This window comes from Pan troglodytes, chromosome 21, assembly GCF_028858775.2.
Source record: "Pan troglodytes isolate AG18354 chromosome 21, NHGRI_mPanTro3-v2.0_pri, whole genome shotgun sequence".
Taxonomy (NCBI): Eukaryota; Metazoa; Chordata; class Mammalia; order Primates; family Hominidae; genus Pan; species Pan troglodytes.
This window is the reverse complement of record NC_072419.2, coordinates 30,004,159-30,016,811: the sequence shown is the minus strand read 5'-3', so window position 1 is coordinate 30,016,811 and position 12,653 is coordinate 30,004,159. Positions and strand designations below refer to the sequence as shown.

General features: G+C 45.4%; 1 protein-coding gene across 1 annotated transcript; it reads right to left on the bottom strand.

Moving 5' to 3' along the window:
* Positions 1-15: 15 nt before the first annotated feature.
* On the bottom strand, positions 16-3,337 carry LOC458140 (cystatin-12-like). The gene is made up of 3 exons (XM_009436923.3): positions 3,006-3,337; positions 1,220-1,330; positions 16-208 (listed from the first exon to the last, which is right to left on the bottom strand). The coding sequence occupies exons 1-3, from the start codon at positions 3,273-3,275 to the stop codon at positions 122-124; spliced, it is 468 nt and encodes a 155-aa protein (XP_009435198.1). The 5' UTR covers positions 3,276-3,337; the 3' UTR covers positions 16-121.
* Positions 3,338-12,653: the final 9,316 nt, after the last annotated feature.

Below are 12,653 nucleotides of genomic sequence, written 5' to 3'. Positions count from 1 at the left end.
CAGGGACACAGAAAGTGCTTTGAAATGCCTTTAATTCTGCCGGGATGCACAGATCTAGGACTACAGACTGCCACACTATAGAGGAAGAGGGGACTTCTGCTGCAAAAAACCATGGGCTCTGTCACCAGCTTCTCTCCACACAGGTGCTGTTCAGGAGGCTGAACTGGGAAAACCAAGCTCGAACATCTACTATAAAAGTGCAGCGCACCTGAAAAAAAAAATTGTAAGACTCGAATTAGAAAATGCAAGCATTGAGAGCATCTAGCATGCAATAGGGAGTCAAGATGTATTAAAACTACAAAAATAAATCAATAAAAAGCAAAAGCAGTCACCCAGGAACCGGGCTTGAAATGTCTAAGGCTCTACCAGGACAAGGGGCACAGGTGGTTTAATCCTCCCACCTGAGCCTGAGGATTTCTGAAGGGATGCCTGGTTGGGCCATCATCTGACCCCTGAAGCATCCTGTCCACTCACAGCCTCCACAGAGCACATGAGGGTGGATGAGCTGCCCCCACCCTGTGTGTTCTGGGGGAGACCATGGGCTTACCAAAGGGATGGCCCTGCCGGTCACCCACCAACTGAACAGCAGCTGCAAACCTACCTCAAAGGGAGGCTGCCCATGAGGCTGGGGGTGGGAGGGTGAGATCAGCCCCACTGATCCTGTAACTCTAATTCAGGGCATTCTCAAACTCCAAGATCCCATGGATCATGCATGGGTCGTGGAAGGATGGTGTCAGAACTCAGACTGACCGGAACACATCCTTACCACACAGGAACTAGAGGGACAGGTTGGGTGACCAGAGAAACTAGAGAGTCCTCCAATCCCCAAGAACATGAGCAAAAGAAGAGTGAGGACCACAGGGAGAACACCGTCTACCTGGATCTTGAGGGTCTCAGGAAGATACACCTGGGACCCAGAGTGAGGGCTCCATCCAGAGACATAGGCCTTGCGGCATCTGCAGGTGCCTGTGTCCAGCCAGCTGGGCTGTAGGCAGAGGGCTGTCCCTGGCATTGAGGGCCAAGCTCTGTCTATCAAATAAATGCCTGCCTTCTGCCTTCACTAACAGAGCCCTGACACCAGGTGGGAGAGGGCCAGGAATGCTCATTCTGCCCCAGGATCACCCCGGATTCCTTTCCTAAGCCTCCTCCCAAAGGCCTGCCTTGACATTATTTCTTATTCCTGAGAGATTCATGATTTGGGTTCATTTTATTCTCAAACCATTTTCTCTTCTGTGCCTTCTTGCAATGGGCAATTGTCAATGTCTTCATCACGTTTCTTACAAACTGTACGCCCCATCTCCAAGTCCATTAAATATATCCACGTCAGTCTCTGTCAAGAAGAAATTGGAATGAGAAAAACAAAGAGAATCAAACAGAAAAGCTGCCAGAAGAGGTGAATGTTAATATTCATGCAAATAAAGATATACATATCCTGTGCAATCTTTCTTCTCTCTTATTTTTTATTTCAAGTTTTTTGTTTCAAATTTTTCTCTTAATTTTCCATTTTTTTTTTTCAAAAACAGATATCCATTCACTATACCTAAAGCATGCACTAGAGTCTTTCCTGTAGTACTCTACTTGACATCTAATACCTGGCAGTCACATTGACAGGGCAATGAATACACAGGGTGTGGACCATCACATGATTGACTCCTACACAGCAGTGCAGGCAGTGTACTCAGAATGGGACTATCCCTTGGGAGATAGATCTAGACGGTTACCTGGGGTGGGGAATCCTGGGGACTGCAATGTTGTGTCCTTTATGTGAGTGAGGACCACACGAATGTACTTGAGAATATTAATTGAAGTAAATATTAAGGTTGCTATTCAGTATGTTTATTAGGGTGCTACAAAAAGTTGTTAAAAGTTATGGTCATTTCTGTAAATAGAGGTTCATGAAACTCAGGAAGCACCCAGAGAGAGAGAGAAATCAAATCCAACCAGGAAATCTTCCCAGGCTGAAGCTCACATCTCTCCTGAAAGTTGTTGAGGAAGCAGACATCCCTTGGGGATAGCAATCCATGCAGGTGACAATGATACCCACTCATGCCCCTACACACTCACATACTCATGCTCCAACACATCAACACACTCACACACACTCATGCCCCAACATGCACCAACAACACGCTCATGCCACAACACACAATACACACACACTCATGCCCCAGAACACTCACACTCATGCCCCAACATACTCACTCACAGTCATGCCCCAACACACACACTCATGCCCCAACACACACCAACACACACACACTCATGTCCCAACAGACAACACACATGCACTCCTGCCCCAACACACACACACACTCATGCTCCAACACACACCAACAACACACTCACACACACTCATGCCCCAACACACTCATGCCCCAACACACACCAACAGCACACTCACACACACTCATGCCCCAACACATACCAATAGCACACACACACTCATGCCCCAACACACTCATGCCCCAACACACACCAATAACACACTCACACACACTTATGCCCCAATACACACACACTCATGCCCCAACACATACCAACACACACACACTCATGCCCCAAAACAGCACACACACTCATGCCCCAACACACATCAACACAGATACCCACACTCTGACACCAACACGCTCACATGCTCATGCCCACAAACACCTACTACACAGTTACACACACACTCATGCCCCAATACACCAACACAAACACACTCTCATGCCCCAACACACCAACTACACACTCACATCTATGACCTGACACACACCAACACACACACTCATGCCCAACACAAGCCAACACGCTCACACCCATGCCCTGTTTGCAGGGGCTACCCTCATTAAGGAAGCAAAATAGAAAGCTGTAGCTCTCCTAATGATACCTTATATTTAAATTATATGCATATTTTCAGAATTTGGAATGCCATTGCTCTTTCCTGCAGACCAAGGATCCACCCAGCCCTGGCCTGGCGCCAGGGAATGCAGGGTTCACGGGGAGAGACAGCAGCTGCTCACCTTACGCTGGCTCCGGTGGACCTGCAGAAACTTGTAGGCAAACTCATCCTCCTGGTCCTCATTGAACTGAAACACAGCATATTCCACAGCACTGGCGAAATCCTTCAAGTTCTTGTCGATGTCTACAAATTTGCAGCTGCAGACTTGCGTTCCCAGCACGATGAGCCCCACAAGCAGGGGCACCTTCCACTGCATGGCTGTCTCCAGAGTTGTCACTGGAGGCCGGGAGCGCTCGGTGGAGGGGGAGGTGGCCACTGCCGCTGGTGACATCCTTCCCAGCTCCGACCCCACGCAGCACTGCCCAACAGAGGCCCTGAGTTGCTTAGCCTCCCTTTGACTGGTTCCTCTGTCCAGTGCCTCTCCCCACTCCCCCACAGTGTTCCTCACATTATCTCCAAACAGAAGGCCAGCAGAAGGTCACATAGCCTTGGACCCATAGGCATGCATGCAACACACATGCCCGCACATTTTCAGGGTCACCTCCTCTGGCCCTGGCCCAGCCCTGATAAGACCGGGGTGGAGGTCTCAAGCCCACCTGCCTTGCCTTCACAGGGCTGCATCCCAGGACTGGCAGAGTGATGGGAACGCTTAGGAATAATAATGGGCACTGAGTGCTGAGCAGTTGAGGGAAGAGCCATGTCTGCCTGTGACCCTGGCTGCATAGACCCATGACCTCAGGGAGCCTTGGGAGGGTACGGGAGAAGGGCCAGCTTCAGGGGCTGGGGTCATCCTCTTCACCCTCTCTGGCACCTGCTAGCTGACTTGCCATGTCCCCTTCCTGCCCTGTGGCCTTGCAGCGCTTGCTCTCAGCAGGGGGGCCAGAAAGAAGCCAAGTCCAAGGCTAGAGCCCTGCTAGGATGGGTGTGGAAGGCAACCATGAACATGAGAAGGGGCCAGGGGCTGGAAGAAGCCCTGGGAGCACTGGCCAATGTGTGTTCTCACCCAGCTCTGCCTCTTTGTAGTCCCCTGGGCCCACGCCGAGCCACCGTGTCAGACTGCCCTGAGGGGAACTGACCCAAGCTCTATCTGACTCCTCCTGCGGAAGCCTCTGGGAGGTAAACAGGGCCAGGGGATGAGCAGGTTGGGAGGGTATGGAGGTGCCTGCACCGTGTCTGGATGCACCAATGTGCCCAAAGGTGGCCGTGCTGGAGCAATTGACCCTACCTTGGCTGTGTGGTATGTAGAGTGATGATCTCAAAAAATGTCTCAGAGCTTGGGCCACTGCCTTGGGGACCAGTAGTAAGGGCAGGACTGGGGCTGACACAGGAAGAGATGGGACTGTGGCCAGAATGATGGGCACAATTATGACAACCTTCTTGCAGCTTCTCGATGGGAGGAGACAGAGGCTCAGGTGCACTTCCACACAGGACTGGCCTGAAAGTGGCTGACAGGTGGGGGCCTGAGGAGCACAGTGGCTCTGTCTGGTTGATCATGCTCAAAGTGTGCCTGAACCCCCATGTGTCCTCCTGCCAGAGAAGCTGCAGCTCCCAGTTCTTGCTCATCTTTGCCTTTCCTGCCAGCAGGCTGATTAAAATGTCTCATTGTTGTCTTCTGAGGTCGGCAGGATCTGTCCTGAGGCCCCTCCTCACTGCTGGTATGGGTTGTGATTGCCTTCTCCAATTCCAGCTCTCCCTGGCCCAGGGTTAGAGATTTTATTAGACCTCCAAAAAATTAACTATTGGACTTCTTGATCCTTTCTGCCAATCTTTGCTTTCTCTTTCACTCACCTATGCCTTTTTGCTATGATTTTCTTCTTTCTTTCTCCCCAGTTCTATTTACAATTCTTTGATTCTTGAGATTGAAGAGAGGTCATCAGTTGCCATCCTGTTCATTCTCTAGCATGTGCATTTCCAGATCTGGAGGTGAACCTCAGGGCATGGCATCAGCAGCATCTCGTAAGTTTGCTACTCAGGTTTCAATTCCAGTGTTTTAAAAGTACAGTCTAATCTGCATTGGGATTTCTTCTTTAGTCCATGTGTTATTTAGAGGCGTGTAGCTGAATTTTCAAACATTTCTGACTTTAATTTCTACCTAAATTTCACAGAGAACGTATTCTATGCGATTGAAATTCATTAAGAATATGTTCAATTGTGATACATGTTCTATCAGCCGAAAAAATGAATGTTCTCGAGAGGGTGGAGCCAAGATGGCCGAATAGGAACAGCTCCAGTCTACAGCTCCCAGTGTGAGCGACGCAGAAGACGGGCGATTTCTGCATTTCCAACTGAGGTACTGGGTTCATCTCACTGGGGAGTGCCGGACAGTGGGTGCGGGACAGTGGGTGCAGCGCACCGTGTGTGAGCCGAAGCAGGGTGAGGCATCACCTCACCCGGGAAGCACAAGGGGTCAGGGAATTCCCTTTCCTAGTCAAAGAAAGAGGTGACAGACGGCACCTGGAAAATTGGGTCACTCCCACCCTAATACTGTGCTTTTCCAACAGGCTTATCAAATGGCACACCAGGAGATTATATCCTGCACTTTGCTCGGAGGGTCCTATGCCCACGGAGCCTCACTCATTGCTAGCACAGCAGTCTGAGATCAAACTGCAAGGTGGCAGTGAGGCTGGGGGAGGGGCACCAGCCATTGCTCAGGTTGAGTAGGTAAACAAAGCAGCCAGGAAGCTCGAATTGGGTGGAGCCCACCAGAGCTCAGGGAGGCCTGCCTGCCTCTGTAGGCTCCACCTCTGGGGGCAGGGCACAGACAAACAAAAGACAGCAATAACCTCTGCAGACTTAAATGTCCCTGTCTGACAGCTTTGAAGAGAGTAGTGGTTCTCCAAGCACTCAGCTTGAGATCTGAGAACAGGCAGACTGCCTCCTCAGGTGGGTCCCTGACCCCCAAGTAGCCTAACTGGGAGGCACTCCCCAGTAGGGGAGGACTGACACCTCATATGGCCGGGTACTCCTCTGAGACAAAACTTCCAGAGGAACGATCAGGCAGCAGCATTTGCGGTTCACCAATATCCTCTGCTCTGCAGCCACTGCTGCTGATACCCAGGCAAACAGGGTCTGGAATGGACCTCCAGTAAACTCCAACAGACCTGCAGCTGAGGGTCCTGACTGTTAGAAGAAAAACTAACAAACAGAAAGGACATCCACACCAAAAACCCAACTGTACGTCACCATCATCAAAGACCAAAGGTAGATAAAACCACAAAGACGGGGAAAAAACAGAGCAGAAAAACTGGAAACTCTAAAAATCAGTGCACCTCTCCTCCTCCAAAGGAACACAGCTCCTCACCAGCAACAGAATAAAGCTGGATGGAGAATGACTTTGATGAGTTGAGAGAGGAAGTCTTCAGAAGATCAAACTACTCCGAGCTAAAGGAGGAAGTTCAAACCAATGGCAAAGAAGTTAAAAACTTTGAAAAAGAATTAGATGAATGGCTGACTAGAATAACCAATGCAGAGAAGTCCTTAAAGGACCTGATGGAGCTGAAAACCAAGGCACAAGAACTACGTGATGAATGCAGAAGCCTCGGTAACCGATGCGATCAACTGGAAGAAAGGGTATCAGCGATGGAAGATGAAATGAATGAAATGAAGCATGAAAAGAAGTTTAGAGAAAAAAGAATAAAAAGAAATGAACAAAGCTTCCAAGAAATATGGGACTATGTGAAAAGACCAAATCTATGTCTAATTGGTGTACCTGAAAGTGACGGGGAGAATGGAACCAAGTTGGAAAACACTCTGCAGGATATTATCCAGGAGAACTTCCCCAATCTAGCAAGGCAGGCCAACATTCAAATTCAGGAAATACAGAGAACACCACAAAGATACTGCTCGAGAAGAGCAACTCCAAGACACATAATTCTCAGATTCACCAAAGTTGAAATGAAGGAAAAAATGTTAAGGTCAGCCAGAGACAAAAGTTGGGTTACCCACAAAGGGAAGCCCATCAGACTAACTGCTGATCTCTTGGCAGAAACTCTACAAGCCAGAAGAGAGTGGGGGCCAATATTCAACATTCTTAAAGAAAAGAATTTTCAACCCAGAATTTCATATCCAGCCAAACTAAGCTTCATAAGTGAAGGAGAAATAAAATACTTCACAGACAAGCAAATGCTGAGAGATTTTGTCACCACCAGGCCTGCCCTAAAAGAGCTCCTGAAGGAAGCACTAAACATGGAAAGGAACAACCAGTTCCAGCCACTGCAAAAACATGCCAAATTGTAAAGACCATCAAGGCTAGGAAAAAACTGCATCAACTAACTAAAATAACCAGCTAACATCATAATGACAGGATCAAATTCACACATAACAATACTAACCTTAAATGTAAATGGGCTAAATGCTCCAATTAAAAGGAACAGACTGGCAAATTGGATAAAGAGTCAAGACCCAACAGTGTGCAGTATTCAGGAAACCCAACTCACGTTCAGAGACACACATAGGCTCAAAATAAAGGGATGGAGAAAGATCTACGAAGAAAATGGAAAACAAAGAAAGGCAGGGGTTGCAATCCTAGTCTCTGATAAAACAAACTTTAAAACAACAAAGATCAAAAGAGACAAAGAAGGCCATTACATAATGGTAAAGGGATCAATTCAACAAGAAGAACTAACTATCCTAAATATATATGCACCCAATACAGGAGCACCCAGATTCATAAAGCAAGTCCTTAGTGACCTACAAAGTGACTTAGATTCCCACACAATAATAATGGGAGACTTTAACACCCCACTGTCAACATTAGACAGATCAATGAGACAGAAAGCTAACAAGGTACCCAGGAATTGAACTCAGCTCTGCACCAAGCGGACCTAATAGACATCTACAGAACTGTCCACCCCAAATCAACAGAATATACAGTCTTTTCAGCAACACAACACACCTAATCCAAAATTGACCACATAGTTGGAAGTAAAGCTCTCCTCAGCAAATGTAAAAGAACAGAAATTATAACAAACTGTCTCTCAGACCACAGTGCAATCAAACTAGAACTCAGGATTAAGAAACTCACTGAAAACCACTCAACTACATGGAAACTGAACAACCTGCTCCTGAATGACTACTCGGTACATAATGAAATGAAGGCAGAAATAAAGATGTTCTTTGAAACCAACGAGAACAAAGACACAACATACCAGAATCTCTGGGACATACTCAAAGCAGTGTGTAGAGAGAAATTTATAGCACTAAATGCCCACAAGATAAAGCAGGAAAGATCTAAAATTGACACCCTAACACCACAATTAAAAGAACTAGAGAAGCAAGAGCAAACACATTCAAAAGCTAGCAAAAGGCAAGAAATAACGAAGCTCAGAAAAGAAATGAAGGAAATAGAGACACAAAAAACCCTTCAAAAAATCAATGAACCCAGGACCTGGTTTTTTGAAAAGATCAACAAAATTGATAGACTGCTAGCAAGACTAATAAAGAAAAAAAGAGAAAAGAATCAAACAGACGCAATAAAAAAATGACAAAGGGATATCACCACTGATCCCACAGAAATACAAACTGCCATCAGAGAATACTATAAACACCTCTATGTAGGTGGTGTTTATAGAATAAACTAGAAAATCTAGAAGAAATGGATAAATTCCTCAACACATACACTCTCCCAAAACTAAACCAGGAAGAAGTTGAATCTCTGAATAGGCCAATAATAGGCTCTGAAATTGAGGCAATAATTAATAGCCAACCAACCAAAAAAAGTCCAGGACCAGATGGATTCACAGCTGAATTCTACCACAGGTACAAGGAGGAGCTGGTACCATTTCTTCTGAAACTACTCCAATCAATAGAAAAAGAGGGAACCCTACCTAACTCATTTTATGAGGCCAGCATCATCCTGATACCAAAGCCTGGCAGAGACACAACAAAAAAAGAGAATTTTAGAGCAATATCCTTGATGAACATTGATGCAGAAATCCTCAAGAAAATACTGGCAAACTGAATGCAGCAACACATCAAAAACCTTATCCACCATGATCAAGTGGGCTTCATCCCTGGGATGCAAGGCTGGTTCAACATATAAAAATCAATAAACGTAAGCCAGCATGTAAACAGAACCAAAGACAAAAACCACATGATTATCTCAATAGATGCAGAAAAGGTCTTTGACAAAATTCAACAACACTTCATGCTAAAAACTCTCAATAAATTAGGTATTGATGGGACGTATCTCAAAATAATAAGAGCTATCTATGACAAACCCATAGCCAATATCATACTGAATGGACAAAAACTGGAAGCATTCCCTTTGAAAACTGGCACAAGACAGGGATGCCTTCTCTCACCACTCCTATTCAACATAGTTTTGGAAGTTCTGGCCAGGGCAATCAGGCAGAAGAAGGAAATAAAGGGCATTCAATTAGGAAAAGAGGAAGTCAAACTGTCCCTGTTTGCAGATGACATGATTGTATATCTAGAAAACCCCATCGTCTCAGCTCAAAATCTCCTTAAGTGGATAAGCAACTTCAGCAAAGTCTCAGGATACAAAATCAATGTACAAAAATCACAAGCATTCTTATACACCAATAACAGACAAACAGAGAGCCAAATCATGAGTGAACTCCCATTCACAATTGCTACAAAGAGAATAAAATACCTAGGAATCCAACTTACAAGGGATGTGAAGGACCTCTTCAAGGAGAACTACAAACCACTGCTCAATGAAATAAAAGAGCATAAAAAGAAATGGAAGAACATTCCATGCTCATGGGTAGGAAGAGTCAATATCGTGAAAATGGCCATACTGCCCAAGGTAATTTATAGATTCAATGCCATCCCCATGAAGCTACCAATGACTTTCTTCACAGAATTGGAAAAAACTACTTTAAAGTTCATATGGAACCAAAAAAGGGCCCACATTGCCAAGTCAATCCTAAGCCAAAAGAACAAAGCTGGAGGCATCACGCTACCTGATTTCAAACCATACTACAAGGCTACAGTAACCAAAACAGCATGGTACTAGTACCAAAACAGAGATATAGAACAATGGAACAGAACAGAGTCCTCAGAAATAATGCTGCATATCTACAACTATCTGATCTTTGACAAACCTGACAAAAACAAGAAATGGGGAAAAGATTCCCTATTTAATAAATGGTGCTGGGAAAACTTGCTAGCCATATGTAGAAAACTGAAACTGGATCCCTTCCTTACACCTTATACAAAAATTAATTCAAGATGGATTAAAGACTTAAATGTTAGACCTAAAACCATCAAAACCCAGAAGAAAACCTAGGCAATACCATTCAAGACATAGGCATGGGCAAGGACTCGTGTCTGAAACACCAAAAGCAATGGCAACAAAAGCCAAAATTGACAAATGGGATCTAATTAAACTAAAGAGCTTCTGCACAGCAAAAGAAACCACCATCAGATTGAACAGGCAACCTACAGAATGGGAGAAAATTTTTGCAACCTACTCATCTGACAAAGGGCTAATATCCAGAATCTACAATGAACTCAAACAAATTTACAAGAAAAAAACAAACAACCCCATCAAAAAGTGGGCAAAGGATATGAACAGACACTTCTCAAGAGAAGACATTTATGCAGCCAAAAAACACATGAAAAAATGCTCACCATCACTGGCCATCAGAGAAATGCAAATCAAAACCACAATGAGATACCATCTCATACCAGTTAGAATGGCGATCATTAAAAAGTCAGGAAACAACAGGTGCTGGAGAGGGTGTGGAGAAATAGGAACACTTTTACACTGTTGGTGGGACTGTAAACTAGTTCAACCATTGTGGAAGTTGGTGTGGCAATTCCTCAGGGATCTAGAACTAGAAATACCGTTTGACCCAGCCATCCCATTACTGGGTACATACCCAAAGGATTATAAATCATGCTGTTATAAAGACACATGCACACGTATGTTTATTGTGGCACTATTCACAGTAGCAAAGACTTGGAACCAACCCAAATGTCCAACAATGATAGACTAGATTAAGAAAATGTGGCACATATACACCATGGAATACTATGCAGCAGTAAAAAATGATGAGTTCATGTCTTTGTAGGGACATGGATGAAGCTGGAAACCATCATTCTCAGCAAACTATTGCAAGGACAAAAAACCAAACAGCACATGTTCTCACTCATGGGTGGGAATTGAACAATGAGAACACACGGACACAGGAAGGGGAACATCACACACTGGGGCCTGTTGTGGGATGGGGGGAGGGGGGAGGGATAGCATTAGGAGATATACCTAATGCTAAATGACGAGTTAATGGGTGCAGCACACCAACATGGCACATGTATGTATATATAACAAACCTGCACATTGTGCATCTGTACCCTAAAACTTAAAGTATAATAATAATAATAATAAGAATAATAATGTTCTCCAGTTGTTGGGTGATATTCTATATAACAAAAGATCAAATATGTTTAGTGAGCTCTTAAATTTTTTGAGCCTCTTCTGAGTTTTACCTGGTAGATTCTGTCGGTTCTTAAGAGAGGTGCCTGAAACTTTCCCATGAGGGTGATGGTGCTGCTAGTTTTTCTTCTAGCCCTGGCATGTGTCGCTTTATATATTTTTAGGCTGTGTTAAGAGGGGGCACCACAGATAGAACTGTTGTAACTTCAATAATTGAGCAAAACTGTGCCCTTTAGTTCTCAAAAGGCCATGTTTCTAATTTCATAAAACCAGCAGAGAGAGAGGCCACAGTCAGAATTGGTCATGCCTATTTTCACTAAGGTGTCCAACTAGAGGCTCATGAGAATCATCGGAGGAAACATTCAAATAACCCAGCATCTGAGTCCAAATGCTAGAGTGTGTTATGAACACTGAAAGCCGTCTGGTGCACTTAAGTGCATCTGACCTCAAATGATAACTTTAAATTGAAAAAGAGCAGGACACCAGGCATTCCTTGTGAACTGGGTAAAGGTGCTGCCATCAGTGAGCAATGCTGACCAGAACCCACTGTGCTTGCCTAGAACAGTGGGCATGAGGTCCATCAACAAGGGCTCCATCCCTTGCCCCTTGCAGCCTGAGGGCTCTCAAAGCCAAGGGCCAGCAATAGATTGGTTTTGCTGACCACACAGACACACTCTTGGTAATATAAATATGCCCTCTCAAATTCTGAGGGGATGTTACAAATCCTGCACACAGGTGGGTCAAATGACCAAAGCTGCCTCATCTTTTTACCGTGACAGATGGAGCTTCCCAGAGCTGTTTCTGAAAATTCTGTCCCATTAGCCCTTATGGCAAATTCATGGGAATGAGCCAGACAGGAAAAACGCAGACTTCTTACCAAGAAATATTCAAATCAAAGTCCCTAAAAACCTAGGAGAGAGGAGGAAAGACTCTCCAGCACTTCAGATCTGAAAGACTCTTCCAGAGGGCTTTGCATTGCCTTTCTGGCCCACCCATGTACCCCCTCCCCCTAGATCCTCATCTCTCTGCCTCTCCAAGGTTGCTCCCCGACCAAGACCCCAGCAGAGAGGCTTGCTCATCAGGATGGGTGTCTGTCACCACGGTGCCTCTCCCAGGGGCAGTGAGTAGTGCCGACAGACATGAAGGCCGAGCTGAGTCCCAGCTGGGGAACATATGCACCAGATGGGTCATGGGGGACATGGGGACTGGAGATGTCATTCTCTGAGCTGTCATCTGAACACTAAAGAAAACATCCTTGTCATTCATGCAGCCCTCAGTGTCCACAAAGGGCAAAGCCTCCTGTCAGCT

Excerpts from the sequence above, each read along its gene's own strand:
- LOC458140 (XM_009436923.3), bottom strand. The coding sequence starts at position 3,275 with ATGTCACCAGCGGCAGTGGCCACCTCCCCCTCCACCGAGCGCTCCCGG. Across the intron at positions 1,331-3,005 it reads TCCACCGGAGCCAGCGTAAG|AGACTGACGTGGATATATTT; the intron begins GTGAGCAGCTGC and ends TCTTCTTGACAG. Across the intron at positions 209-1,219 it reads AAGGCACAGAAGAGAAAATG|GTGCGCTGCACTTTTATAGT; the intron begins GTTTGAGAATAA and ends TTTTTTTTTCAG.